Raw genomic sequence first — 14,154 nt, forward strand, 5'->3', positions numbered from 1 at the left:
TAAAAACAAATATCAAACGTTTTTACTAAGAATCATAGAAGTAACAGAAAAATACCTTTTTACTCTCTAGTGAGTCTACGCTAGTATGATTTGATTGAAGTGAAAAATTGTTGGTACCACAAATACTAGGTTGTGTTTGATTCTTTATATTATTATGATTTTCGCCAGCGTAAACGTTATTATCATTAAACTCATGAGAATTCTGTAACATATCGTTATCTTCAATAAGTACATATTTTTTAACAGGCTCCAAAATTAGACATTAAGAATCATGAGACGCTATGATATTGTGTAGAATATTTTTAATAATATTTTTTTTTACATTTACTAGTCTCAAAATCTTAGACTAACATGGGACAGTTTGAAAATATTTATTTTGATAACTTGTTGTTTTATACGCAATATTATACCTCTCTATCCTGACTAACTTGGTTTGCTGGTAGAAGAAATCTTTTATCAGTTACTTTGTTTCTTAATGGAGTGTCAACAAGGCAATTTTCATCATTTTGTAAATTGTCATTACTATCCTGCAAAGAGTAATAATAATATTGCTGCACATTATTTATTGAGAAAATTAAGAAAACCGTTTGCAATGGATAAAAGAAGTTAATTTCTTACATATTGCATTTTATTTAGTTTAAGAGGCTAAGGCAATGACTAAAATAGTTTAATTTTACCTTTTCACTCAATTTTGACGGTTTCTCCTCTTCTGTTTGATGACTATATCTTCTTATTGTTGTTTTAGATACTTTAGTATCATCGTCATTTTCAGGTTCCAAAACATTTTTCCTTAAGCTAGACCTACGCCTTTCCTCGACCTATTTTATTAAATTTTAACGTCTTTATTCTTTTTAATAATATAAAATATAAAATTTACAAGAATAATATAATAAATAACTTAATTTAGAGTTCAGCTTCAAACTCATTGCAAACAACAAGAATATTTTGGAAGTGGAACACAGTTAAAGTATATTTTAATAGTGTGTATTTTTTCAATAAGACAATAGCGTTGAATCGAGTGTGTATACCACTAAGGTGTATACTAACCGTGCGTGTTTCTGTGGTTTGTTTGTGTGTAAATGTATCATCATCTTCAGGTTGTTTTTGTGGTTTGCCTCCAACTTTATTCTCAGTTATATCAACTTCGTCCACATCCATTGGCTAAAGATAATATAAATATTATTACGAGTCACCCAAATAAATTTTCCTAAAAATCATTTTGATGCTATCGTACCTCTGGTTCGTCTCTCACAGAATCTGGTTGGTCTTTAAGTGACGGTCGTTTCTCAGTGGCCGTTGAAGATATTTCTTCATATCTTTCATCCTGAATTAACATGTAATTCAATTTAACCATAAAAGAAACAAATCTATTAATCTGACATTTACTTTTAAAAATTCAGTATTATTGTCAAGATAGAAAGGGGTTTGGGTAATATTGGCGTCATTTTCAAATCTCGCGGCCACTCACCAAACCGGCATATTATGAAAGAACATATCAAGGGGAGTAAAGTTTATTGGGCTATACTATATCGGAGCCGAGATATTAGGTATTTTAAGTTCGTATTTTCAACTAAACGTAAATTCAATCATAACCTGAATATTCAGGAAAATACAAAAAAAAACGGCGTTATTTATTAGCTTAAAGCCTTCCTCGATAAATAGGCTATCCAACACAAAAAGATTTTTTCAAATCGAACAAGCAGTTCCTGAGATTAGCACTTTCAAACACACAAACACTTCAGCTTCATAATATTTGTATACAGGGTATAACAATACTAAGTGATAATACTTTAGGGTGTGTACTGTGTATGAGTCCCGTGTATAATGTAGTTTTAACGGGACTTAACGCTACTTAAATAAGTCGCGTTAAGTCCCGATTAAAAAGTTTAATTATAATGCAACGCGAAAGTTTAAAATGTTATCTATAATGTAGTTTACTGTAAAAGTAGTAGCGCTGAAAGAGAACATATTTTTTTTCACTTTCGTATGGGGAAACTCTTTACGCAAGGGCGCTTGCCCATGCAGAAAGGAACACGGTCGGGTTTTAGTGGGTAGAGCCGATTTCCCGACCCAAAAAAAAAAAAAATGCAAATCACAAAAAAAAAAAAAAACAGAGTGAGCTCTATACAAGGGACACAATATTAAATACTTACCCTAACTAAAGTATTATCACTTATGTTACAACCTGTAGATATATACAAGAAAAATTAATTATTCATTTCATCATTTATTTTTAATTTTAGTTATTCGTACATTTTAGAGAATAACTTAATCATTTAACATACAATGAGATTTTTATCTATTTATTTTGCTTTTGCAAAAAAATGCAAATCCATTTTTTCTCGAATTTCTTAAAGATTTCTTGATTTTTTTATATTTTTTGTGTAAGTACATAGTTAATCTTCTTATATTATAAAAATGGATTTTCAAATGTGTTACTTTCGAAATGTGTAGGGCTGATTTTAGTCGTAAAATATATTCGTAGAAGTCCAGGGAAGGTTTTAAAGTGACACGAAGCTCACCGGGACACCTAGTATTCTATAAAACATTCCTGCAGCTGTACAATTCTATAATGAGCCGGGAAGTAGATTAAAAGCTGGACTGAAAATTCTGCCGAAAGCTGGTGGCGTCGGGCGTCATACTTTGTATACTGCAAAATTCGCTAAATAGTGGAACTAATCGACATTATAATATTATGGGAACAACACCCTAGAGTCATTTTACCCACAACACATTAATACACAAGAACAATAATTATTATGATTGCCTAATATTGCATCCGGCCCTTTGAAAACTACTGTTTAATGAAATATAGTCTCAAGTCTGGCTATATTTTAGCTGGACGAGAGTTAAACCCAGTGTGAAAATATGTATGAAAAATTATTCATATATGACGCGGACGAAGTCGTGGGCAATAGTTAGTGAGAAATATATATCCAACAGATTAATATACCCTTTCTACGCCTGTTTGTTGAGGATAGCTCCATAAAGTACCGTTAATTACTATTGATATTGTGAACATAAGGTGCAAAAATAAATATACTAAAATAATCGTAGCTCAGCTCCGATATTACTTAGAACAATTTTTATTACTAATATATGTTTCTCTAATGTAGTGCTACAAAATAGTATTGGTTTAATCCCTGGCCGCTGGAAAAAAAATGACGCCATAGGTCCATACAAAGTTACCCAATGCCCTTTTAATTTATGTTTTCGGTTGTGATACTCGTTTGTTTAAATACCAACAAATTCATCTGGAAAAGCGATAATACCTTTGATTTTTTCTCTAAAGGCGTTGGCGTGATTCTTTCATATTTTTCGAGAACAGGTCTCTCGTAATCATCAATAAATTCTTCCTCTTTAACCTTAAAATAATATTTCTTTTAAGTTATTTTCAAGTCAACCAAGCAAGTGAAATCTTGCTATAAGATAAAGGAAATAGTAAAAGAGGCAAACGTGAAAAAGTGTAACATTTTAAGAAGAAAGTGTAAAATAATAAATAGTGTTCAGTGCTGTTTAAGAGATAGTGTAATAAAATAAAACGAAACGTGATTTAAAAAAGTAGTCGACCACACACAGCGAAAGCTTTAGCATAGGTTTACTTACCTTCGTGTTATAGGGTTCAAAGTAAGTATAAATGAGTGTATAGAATCGTGCATTGTGTATTGAAATATAATGTAAAAAAAACTTAAATAAAAAATGCACATTATGCAATATGCATAGATAGACTATAGATTTATTGTCACTCAATAATTTAGTGCAGTCGCAAAATGTTTGTAAGTGTACCTCTTTCTCTTTAAGAGACGGACGTTTTTTAGCCTTTGCTCCATCAGTCTTAACAGTTTTAGTTTTTGGTTTCTCTTCTGGTTTCTTTTCTTCATCCTATGTTAAATAAAATTTAAATTGTTTTATTTTTTATTCTTGAAATCACTTTATTTGATATAACAACATACGCAATAATGGGTAAATATTACCTTCTCTTTTGGAACAGAGACTTTACGGAGTTTTGGCATTTCGGGTTCCTCCTCCATTGACTTAGGTTTAATTTTACCTTTTAAAATGTCTGTCTCGTCCTAATAAAAACAAATCGTTTAATGTTCAATATTAAAAAATATATTTTACTAATGTTATTAAAAAGTTATCACGTGTATATCATAATTATATTGCGTATTAATTATTTAATTATTATTCTACCTTTGTATCACTCGCTCGTCGTTTATCTTTAGTAGTAGTAATTTTCTCGTACTTTTCAAGTGTTGGTTTTTCATAATCGTCAACAAATTCAGGTGACTCCTAATGAAATTCAAAAACAAATCTAAATAAACTTTTATGACTCAAAATTATTAATAAATAAATTAATAATAATTATTAAATATATATTATTTAGTTTGATAAAAAAATATTTGAAACTAGTTATTAAAAATTATTTAAGTTTGATTAAAAAAATAATTTGAAATTTATATTAATTGAGGGTAAATCACACTCGTGTTTTCTACGTGAAATGAAAGCGATTTGTAATACCTCTTTGACTCCGTTTTGTTTTTTAGTTCTGTCGGTGGGTGTCGGAGTTATTTTATCATATTTTTCAAGCTCTGGTGTTTCGTAATCGTCTACATAATCTTTTTGCTCTTCAGGCTTTCTTATAGGTCTGTCACTCTTAGCTGACTGTGGTTGTTCCAAGTTTTGCTCTGAAGGTTTCTCAGGGACCTTTGATAGTTTTGGCTTAGTTACTTCCTCCTCAGGTTCTTCAGGCTTTGGAATTCCCTTCTTAATACTCAGTCTACGTGTTGTTTCTTCAACCTGATTTAAGTATAATTTGTCAGAAAATTAACAAAACCTTAGAAATATTATATTATTTGTTTGATTTCGCAACATTAATTTTATATACCTGCTCTTTATCGACTTTGGATTGTCTCCTGGATGTAACTGCAATCGAGGAGTCGTCGCTTTCATCATCTTGACTCTTGACACTTTCAGCAATTGACCCGCGATGTGGCTAAGTTTATACAATTTCTATTTAGTATGCTTACTTTTAAGGCTTTTACGCGTATAAATTCAAATGTATTATGTGTAGAGTGTAATATGTAGAGTATTTACCTTGGGAGTGTCATCCACCCTTTGCCTTTTTTCAAGGGGTGTAGGTGAAATCTTTTCGTATTTCTCCAAAACAGGTCTCTCGTAATCATCGATGAACTCGACTTCCTACATTGAAATACATTTTAACACATAATACTAGTTAACACAACACACACCAAACATAACATTTATACATAGATAATATTATTATTAACATCGAATAATTGGCGTAAATGCAAATGGTGTTAATTTGCCAACACTGAAATAACTTATATCGACGTAAATGATTTTTACATATTTTGATATTCATATTTTAAAGCGACACATTTAATATCGATATGTTTAGAAATGTACACTTACCTCCTCCTTCTTTTTCACAACCTTCTTTTTGACGACTTTCTTTTCTTCAGTTTTTTTAGGTTCCTCTTTAGGCTTTGGCTCCTCTTTGGGTTTTGTTGGTTTGAGTTTAGGAATTTCAAGTTTTGTTTCAGGCTCAGGCTCTTTCTTTTTCTTCTCGATTTTTTCAAGAAGAGCTAATTTCTCAGCTTCAGTCTTAGCAGTCTTCTTTTCAAGTATTTTCTTAGCCTCTTCTATTTCAACATCAGCTTTTTTCTCTTCCTCTATTTTCATCTTTTTCGCTTCCGATTTAGTTTCAGTTTTCTTAGCTTCTGCTTTGGCTTCAACTTTTTCTTCAGTTTTTTGAGACTCAACAACTGTTTCTTGCTTTTTGCTTTCAATATGTACTTTCGAAGATCTCCTGGTTGAAGTCCTCTTTTCTTCGATAATACTTACTTCTTCCTCCTCCTATGAAAGTTGAATATAAGGAATATACCACTAATTATAAAGTAAGAGAATATTGTATTTTATAACTTTTTGAAGATTAAAAATATTATTTACATTATCATCCATACTACTATTATAAATCTGGTTATTATATTATTGTTTAAGAAACTGCAAGCATACAGTACCACTATCTAAGTTATAAGATATTATAAGAGTTTTTATGTTAAAGTTGTTCTTAGATCCAAAATCACTGAACAGTATTTTAAGACATGCGTTTGAAAATGTCAGCATTGCTTGTAGAACTGTAAGCACATACTTACTCATCCTTATTTTTGCTACTACGTGTTTATATGATAATAATAATAATTTAAAGTACAAAGTTAGGTATCTAAAAGTTTTATTTCCTATTGTGTATCCGGCGAATCGATCGGCAGCGGTCATTGATCCTCTGTCAAAAAACATACCATGCATCATGAAGGTATAATACTATTGAAGGGAGCCTTATATTTTGACAGTTGATAATGTTACTCTTTCTTACTAACGATGCAGTAAGTTGAGTGAAAGAGAAAGCTCATATCGGTGTATAAACGTCAAAAGCCTGTAATGTTATGTCCTACCGAGTAGAACATAACAAAGGAGTCGGTCTGCATATTTCATGTTTTAAAAGTGCAAATAAAAGTGTTTAGTGAATGTTAAATGCATCAAAATCAAAATCTTGTTGGGTTTTGTGGTTCCGCTAAATAATAAACCATAAAAACGGCCAAGGAATGCCTCAAACACGTGGATTTAACATAACATACGTAAGTTTTCAACAACGTTTCTTCAATCTGTATTTTTTGTAAGTTAAAAAGAAAATTTATAAGTTTAATAATCGCTTAATCATGCTGTTTATGCCATTAGTGATAAAAATGTCACATCAAGTAATAATTTGGCTACAAATATGGCATAAATTTTTACGTGTGTTTTAGGGATGCACCTTGCTTAAAGTATAAATTTATATCGATAAAAATATTGTCATGGACTAAATGTTTTTTTTTTCAGGATTTGAAAATGCTTCAAAATAGACGACGAACAGAAATATTTAGACGCAAGTTTCATGCAAGTTTTTAATCCTTACTCCCTTATGAAGGCATCACAATATTGGGATTATCATTTCAAACATGAGTTTGAAACAATGATTTTATTGAAATAAAAAAGTTCTAACGGAGAGTAAAATGATCAACAGCTCTTACACCTCCCCCCTGTAAGTACTCAAATCGTTACTTAGATTTACTTTTTGAAATTTTATCCTGGCTTACTCTTTTTTAATAAATACCAGACACAATAGATATTCAGTTGTTATGCGGCACCTGGGTTCCGCTTGGGGCTTGATGGGTTAAGTATGGAAAACTTACATAAAGCATATTGCCCCGTATACAATATTATAATATGTATATATTTTATAGTATGTAGTATATTTAATGTCACTAAACCAACTATTTTTTTAGGTTTTTAGAATGCTTCTAAAGAAAAGTTCAATATGATGGTGTTGACGGAGAGACCTATAATAAAGATAATATTATTTTTAAGTTTAGGTTATAACCGAGTAATCTGGTGATGAGATGGAGTGAGGAGGGATGGTTTAAGTGAGGAAAATCCCCCTTATCACTACCACCCTCAGGAGACCCCCCCGTTAAGGAGACTGTTGTCAACTGTTTTCAGTATGATTCTCGAGGCATACTAAGGTTAGCTAAAGTCTATATTTTTATAATATGGATTTAAGTATTCAATACTCGTATGTACTCGCAGTCACTAATTGTGGATCAACCCACATTTTTTAAGTTATGGATGCCATTTTAAATGATCTGAAGAACATGACTGCATTCATATCGCAATATGTAATTTTTTGTAGCATGATACACAAATGCAGTCATTAAACAGAGTCCAATAATTATAAAGCAGACAACCTTCCCCGTAATCCATATTTAAAAATTACTAATTTCATATTTTTTCATTTAAATCTTGACATGTCCAAATTTTGTAATGTGCAAAAAATGGAATAAATACTTTTTGAATATTGATACTAATAAACAAATTATTTTTAGGTTAAAGAAATGCTCCCAGAGAAGAGGACAATGTGAAGATGATGACAATTGGGAACCTATATGGAAGTTAATATTATATTTACTTTAAAAGCTGCGACTAAGAACATATTCAATTAAACCTTATGTTTGAATATTTTTCATTTTCATTTAATTTCTAATTTTTAATATGTGTGTACTGTGTAATATTATACAATGTGTCCTAACACCGGTGTCCGATCCTTACATGTTATGAATTATGATGTATGGCATATTTTATTGACTGAAAGATCGGACACTGGTGTTGGGACAGTGGACACATTATATTATTATGTGTCCCGTCACGAGTATCCAATGCTTTAACGTCTTTATTTCTTCGATAATACATAATAATTATTATTTTACAAAATTGTTGTTTAATTCTAATTAAATATAATAAAGTATTTTTGTTCTTCTGTTTTTTTCTTATAAAAACTGTTGATTTTATTGATATTACACTCCGGACAAGCCTTCGTTGCTTATGGAGTATATATATATATATATATATATATATATATATATATATATATATTATGTATATTTTTAACAATTTGTGTAATTATATACTTAAATATTTTATTTATATAAAAGTATTTTCATTTTTCATATACTTTTGAACTATGCGGGTCGAATTGATAACCTCCTTTTTTTGATGTCCTAATAATCTATAACGTGATAAAAATCTATAACATAAAATTATGGTCGACTATTGGTCGATGGCTGTAGTCTAATTTTATATTTTTATCGATATACAAGCAGATATACGCTCATCCCTACACGCACACTATGGCAATTGCACACAAGCATAAAATGGCCACGCGCTGGCGAGCTAAGAATCCATCTACCTATATCCTTAATCTATGCCATGCATCATCTTCTATATAAACAGCGATTGACAATTGAGTGTCAGATATTGCTAGTAGCAAGAAGTTTACACCCAAACTTCTTGGCTAGTAGTAGTATTAAGGCAATATCGTATTTTGTTTACTCTGTGTTTTTCTAAGTGGTCAATTTTTATGTTAACTGAATACAGTACGAACATTTTTCATGTAGCTTCTAGACTAAAAAGGTCAATGACTGCTACCGCAACAATTAGACAGTACACTATAATATATTTTGAATAAAAAGTTACTGCACCTGTCGTTGGTCTACGTGATTTTCTTCAATTACTGATTTTTCTTCTATTACCGATTTTTCTTCAACAATAGACATTTCTTCTTCCGACTCCATGACAGTGGTTTCTTCTTCCTCTTCAACTTTTTTCTTTTTCTGGAAACAATAATAATCAATTTTTAATTGACGTAAATCTATTGGGTTTTGATACGATAAAAAACCCACAAGACTTGCATATTTACACATCTGAATTACACATACCTTTTCTTCTACAAGTGTTAAATCAGCACTTGATTCATCTTCTCCGAATTCGTTCTTAATGACAACTCTGTAGTTAGCTACATATTTAGAAGAAACTTTACGAATAATGAGCCGGGCATTTGTACCATCGAATGACGTATCCACTTCAGAAGAGTCCCGAATTACCATGGAATTTCTATACCACGTGCAGCGACATGACTGATCTGATGTTTTGAGTACTGCTACGAATTCTGCTTCCTCATTTTCTTTCCTTGCCTGTAAATAAATGAGCAAAATTAAGTTTTTTTTATTATAGCTTTTATAAGAAAATAAAGCCTTTGCAAATTTTTACCAAGCTTCTGAGGTGTTTGATGATTTGCGGCTTATCGCCCTTTTCTTCGGGAATATCAGTGATTTCAACTTGTTGTGAGGTAGCTTCACCTTTTTCGTTTTTGGCCACAAGCTTGTATGAACCTTTATCTTGTTGTGACACGTTTGAAATTTCTAATTTTACTGCGAATTCACCCTGTAGGAAAAGAATTGTGTAATTTAATAAAAATAGTTTATAACATTTTTTTCCATTCGTTTATCTGCATACTTACTTCTCTTACAGGCTCTATTAGCACTGTATGCCTTGAATCTTCCTTAACTGCACTGGCTTCTTTAAACCAAGTGCACGATGGAGCAAATTTACTTAATACCTTACACTCGACTATAACAGTCTTCTTTTTAACAATTTTTATAATCTTTGGTTTTTCTTTTATTACTGGAATGACTGTAAAAAAATATTATTTTAAGTAAAAGGAGAATCTTACAATTAATAGAAATATTTATGCAATTCATATACATACTTTCAATATTGAGCGTTAGATTTGCATTAAGTTCACCGAGTTCATTTTTGATGTTACATTTATACAGTCCGGAGTCTTCAATACCAGGATCGACCAGTTCTAAAATGATAGTATAGATGTCCTCTTTTACTTCGATCCTGGTTTTTATTTTCGACGAGTCCCTTATTTCTTTTCCTTCGTGGTACCACACAATCGTTGGCTTAGGGCTAGCTTTAACTTTACATCCCATAATAACTAATTTACCATTTTCTTTGGATTGAATAGTAGGTTTTTCAACAAATGTTGGTCCGTCGCCCTCTGGTTCTGGTTCCGCTTCTATATTTAAGTTAAGATTAGCATTGCTTTCTCCAAATTCGTTTTGAACATGACAGCGGTAAGCGCCACCATCCGCTGCTGTTGGATTTGATAAAACCAATACCAATTCATAAATATCTTCACTAATCACAGAGGAACTTATTTGTATTTTACTGCTAGCCTTAATAACGGTTGTGCCCCTATACCACGTTACTTGAGCCGCCGGCTTAGCTTTGCAGACACAACGCATTGTTATGAGTGTGCCATCTTCATTGGGAATGATACGAGGTTTCTCCACAAACGACGGTGCGAAACCATTCTCATCATCCCCACCTAAAGAAAAATAAAATTTTTTATTTATCTCCTTAGTATTATAAACAGTTTTCTGCTACATGCTGCTCAAAAGCCTAAGCTAAACATGCATCGCTACTGTATGCGTACATACTATGTTATGTTACTAAAACTATTTTTTTATTACCTTGAAAGTTGAGAGCAATATTGGCATTACTCTCACCGTAAACATTGAAAGCATTACATCTATAATTTCCACCATCTTCCCTAGTTGGACTAACAATCTCTAAAGTTAAATTATATGTGTCTTTGCCTACTGCTTTACGAGACATTTTCATTTTGAGACCGTCTCTAATTTCTTTATCTCCGTGAAACCAAGTTATATCTGGATCAGGGTGTGCTTCTAATATACATTCCATTATAAGAATATCTCCTTCTTGTCTAATAGTAGGTTTTTTCGGGAATCTGGGAGCTTTTCCATCTGGGATTCTGCGTAAAAATTTTTTGAAATATTAACCTAGGAATGAAGACTATATTGCCAATTAAATGATAAAAAAATAAAAATCTTACTTTGGTTTATCCCCACTTTGGAAATTTAAATTAATTTTTGCTACGCCTTCACCATGTTTATTTTTTGCTACAGCTCTATATTCGCCTTTGTCTGAATTTTCTACTCCTATTATTTCCAATCGCGCCATATGATATAATGTTTGATCTTCATCTAATGATATTTTGTAACGACTACTTTCTTTTATTAATTTCTTTCCATGATACCTGTGGGTTCGATTTCGTGTTTACTTTTGAGTATCACATTATATTAAATTCAATAACTTTTATTTACTCTTACCATGAAATAGTCTTTACTCTTACCATGAAATAGTCGGTTTCGGTTTGCCTACACATCGACATTCAAACATAATATTGTTGCCATCTTCAGATTGCCTGATGACGGGTCTCTCCGTGAACGTGGGTTTGATCACATCTTCAGGCACGGGCGCTTCATCGCCTATTATTTTCATATGATTAAGAAACATATAACATAACTCACGAGGTTTTGCAGCTTTCTCAAAGTCACGTTGATTTGAATATTTAAGATGTTTTCAAGGATTGTAAGAATATTAATTGGTTCTCGGGATCGTATTATTTTAAAGTTAATCAGGAAGTATAAAAAGTCTTGAATATTTACTTAGATAGGAGTAGATATTTTTGAAAAAATATATACAAATATTGTGTAAGTATACTGACGAATAATAAGACAAATATTCTTCCAGAAAATACTACAAGAGTACGCATCACAGTTGCTAATGTTACAAGGAGTTAAAATGGTGCGTACGCTAAAGCAAAGTATAGCAACATCTACGTAATAAACAATAATGGTCATATTAATGAAGCATATAATATAATAATAATAGTTAATGCGCTTACTGTTATTATAAAAAGGATATAAATGGAAATGTTAGTTTACATGTTTATCGTGTGGAGTGTATGTTTGTACAATTGTCGCATTTTCCTCGTAGAAAACATCTTAAACAGAGTATTAGAAAAAGTAGAGTTCGTGTATCGAGTATTTAAATTGTGAAAATTAGTTAAATGAAATTGAAAAAGCTTCGCAAAATCTACGCTTTATGATCGTAATAAAAAACAATGAAATAGCTACACACAAAAAATATAATCAAACAGTTCATTAAATAATGACACATAATATTCACAATAAGGCAAATTGTTTAAACATTTTGCATATAATTATATATAAAATTTTAAGTAAAAGCTTTAGATTTAAACGCCCGTTTGATGAAAATGAAATTAAAAATGATGATTTTTATGTTCTTGTTTTTAACATTTATGACTTTGAAACTTATGTTTTGACTGAGAATATTTTTGTGATGCACATACGTGCAAATTCTGAGCCATGTGTCAGAAAATATATTAAAGAAAAAATGTTTTTTTGGTAAAAATACACGGTAACTTAGTTATCAGTTTTACAAAAAAAAAAACAAAAACATAAGTTTCATAAATTAAGAAAATTGACCAACGTTTCATAGAGAAGAAGTTGGCATGGAACTACCTAGTTGTAGTTTAATGTAGATATTTTATATTTTATTTATTTTTAATTATTATTCATTTACATTGTTTGCATCTATGATCATATTTAGGTATAATACATAAAAAGCATTAAAGATATACATAGAATAATTACGCAGTCTTTTTTCAAAAAAAATATCTGTAAAATTGCTATGATAATATTAATTAATAATAGCGATTATAATAGTTATATTTAACATTTGTTTTAAAAAAAAATCTCATAATTTTTGTCGAAAAATAGTAATTATATTTACACAAGTAGCTTTATCATTTTATTTGGCGTAGTTGCGTAAGAATTCTATGCCATCAAAGGTAATTTTAATGAAATCAACAATGGTAATGATGATCATATTATGAAATATAATGATAATTTTGAAGTGTTTAAACTCACTGTCGAAGTTTAGGCTGATCGTAGCGTTACTTTCGCCCAATTCGTTCTTCGCAGTAACCCTGTATTTGCCCGCGTCTTCAACGGTCACGTTGTTGATCTCCAAGGAGGCATAGTACGACTTGCCTTCCTTGCTCACTGTTAACTGTAAATGAAAAATATAGTGTTAGCGATGAATAATTTATATTTTTTGGAAAACACTTAAGAGAGAGCAAAATAGGCTGAATGAAAGTAATAAGCATTGTATTCTATAATGTAAAGTTAAAAAAGCTTAAGAGGATTCCACACCGCCCTTTTTTCCATACAAACGCTGTCCCCTGTTTCCTCCCTGGATAATGCTAGTAGAGTTATAATTTTTTTCCTGAATATCTACGGCCACTAATACAATGTCCCTATGTTTTCTTTTTTTTCATAATTTAATTATTAAATAAGATATGAACGTTCAAAAACCCAAAAAAATGGCCAGATTTTCCGCTGTGTTCAAACGTCCAGAAAACAGATTTCGCTAGATTATACAAAAAAAAAGCAAAATATAAGAACACAGCTCAAGCCTTTTTTAATCTTTACTGAAAAAAGTACTTAAATCGGTTAAGTTTTGGAGAAGGAATCAGGGGACAACGAATCGTTGATTTTCTGGATTTTCTGCAGTTGTCTCTATCGCGTTCTGCGGTATAGGCTTGAGGTAAGGGAGACAGCTATAGATATTACACGTACTTTTTTTTCATTTCTCTAGCCCCTCTTAAGGAACCTCTAAGTTTTAAAATAAAATATTTTTTTTTATAGATATGATACAGAAGTGTATAGAATTCCTGAATTTAGAACCGAAGAAACAATGATGTTTTTTTTTATAACATAATATCATAGCGAAGAAAGTATATAAAACACAATCATAAACAGCGCCACGCGTTGAAAGTCAATATGAATCACAACAATCTTG

At 31.0% G+C, this 14,154-nt stretch overlaps 1 protein-coding gene across 1 annotated transcript in view; it reads right to left on the reverse strand.

The window, feature by feature from the left end:
- LOC121736755 (twitchin) overlaps positions 1-14,154 on the reverse strand; it is a 119,950-nt gene that overhangs the window by 93,443 nt on the left and 12,353 nt on the right. The window contains exons 6-23 of the mRNA XM_042128140.1: positions 13,221-13,362; positions 10,163-10,789; positions 9,914-10,086; positions 9,664-9,837; positions 9,333-9,587; positions 9,096-9,227; positions 5,437-5,880; positions 5,098-5,202; positions 4,889-4,996; positions 4,522-4,800; positions 4,195-4,293; positions 3,975-4,073; positions 3,787-3,882; positions 3,273-3,365; positions 1,235-1,324; positions 1,048-1,161; positions 678-818; positions 411-527 (exon numbers count right to left, since the gene is read on the reverse strand). Of these exons, the coding sequence (XP_041984074.1) occupies positions 411-527; positions 678-818; positions 1,048-1,161; positions 1,235-1,324; positions 3,273-3,365; positions 3,787-3,882; positions 3,975-4,073; positions 4,195-4,293; positions 4,522-4,800; positions 4,889-4,996; positions 5,098-5,202; positions 5,437-5,880; positions 9,096-9,227; positions 9,333-9,587; positions 9,664-9,837; positions 9,914-10,086; positions 10,163-10,789; positions 13,221-13,362 (3,288 nt within the window). The remainder of the gene's footprint in view (positions 1-410; positions 528-677; positions 819-1,047; positions 1,162-1,234; positions 1,325-3,272; positions 3,366-3,786; positions 3,883-3,974; positions 4,074-4,194; positions 4,294-4,521; positions 4,801-4,888; positions 4,997-5,097; positions 5,203-5,436; positions 5,881-9,095; positions 9,228-9,332; positions 9,588-9,663; positions 9,838-9,913; positions 10,087-10,162; positions 10,790-13,220; positions 13,363-14,154) is intronic.

The sequence above is a fragment of the Aricia agestis genome, chromosome 19, assembly GCF_905147365.1.
Source record: "Aricia agestis chromosome 19, ilAriAges1.1, whole genome shotgun sequence".
Taxonomy (NCBI): domain Eukaryota; kingdom Metazoa; phylum Arthropoda; class Insecta; order Lepidoptera; family Lycaenidae; genus Aricia; species Aricia agestis.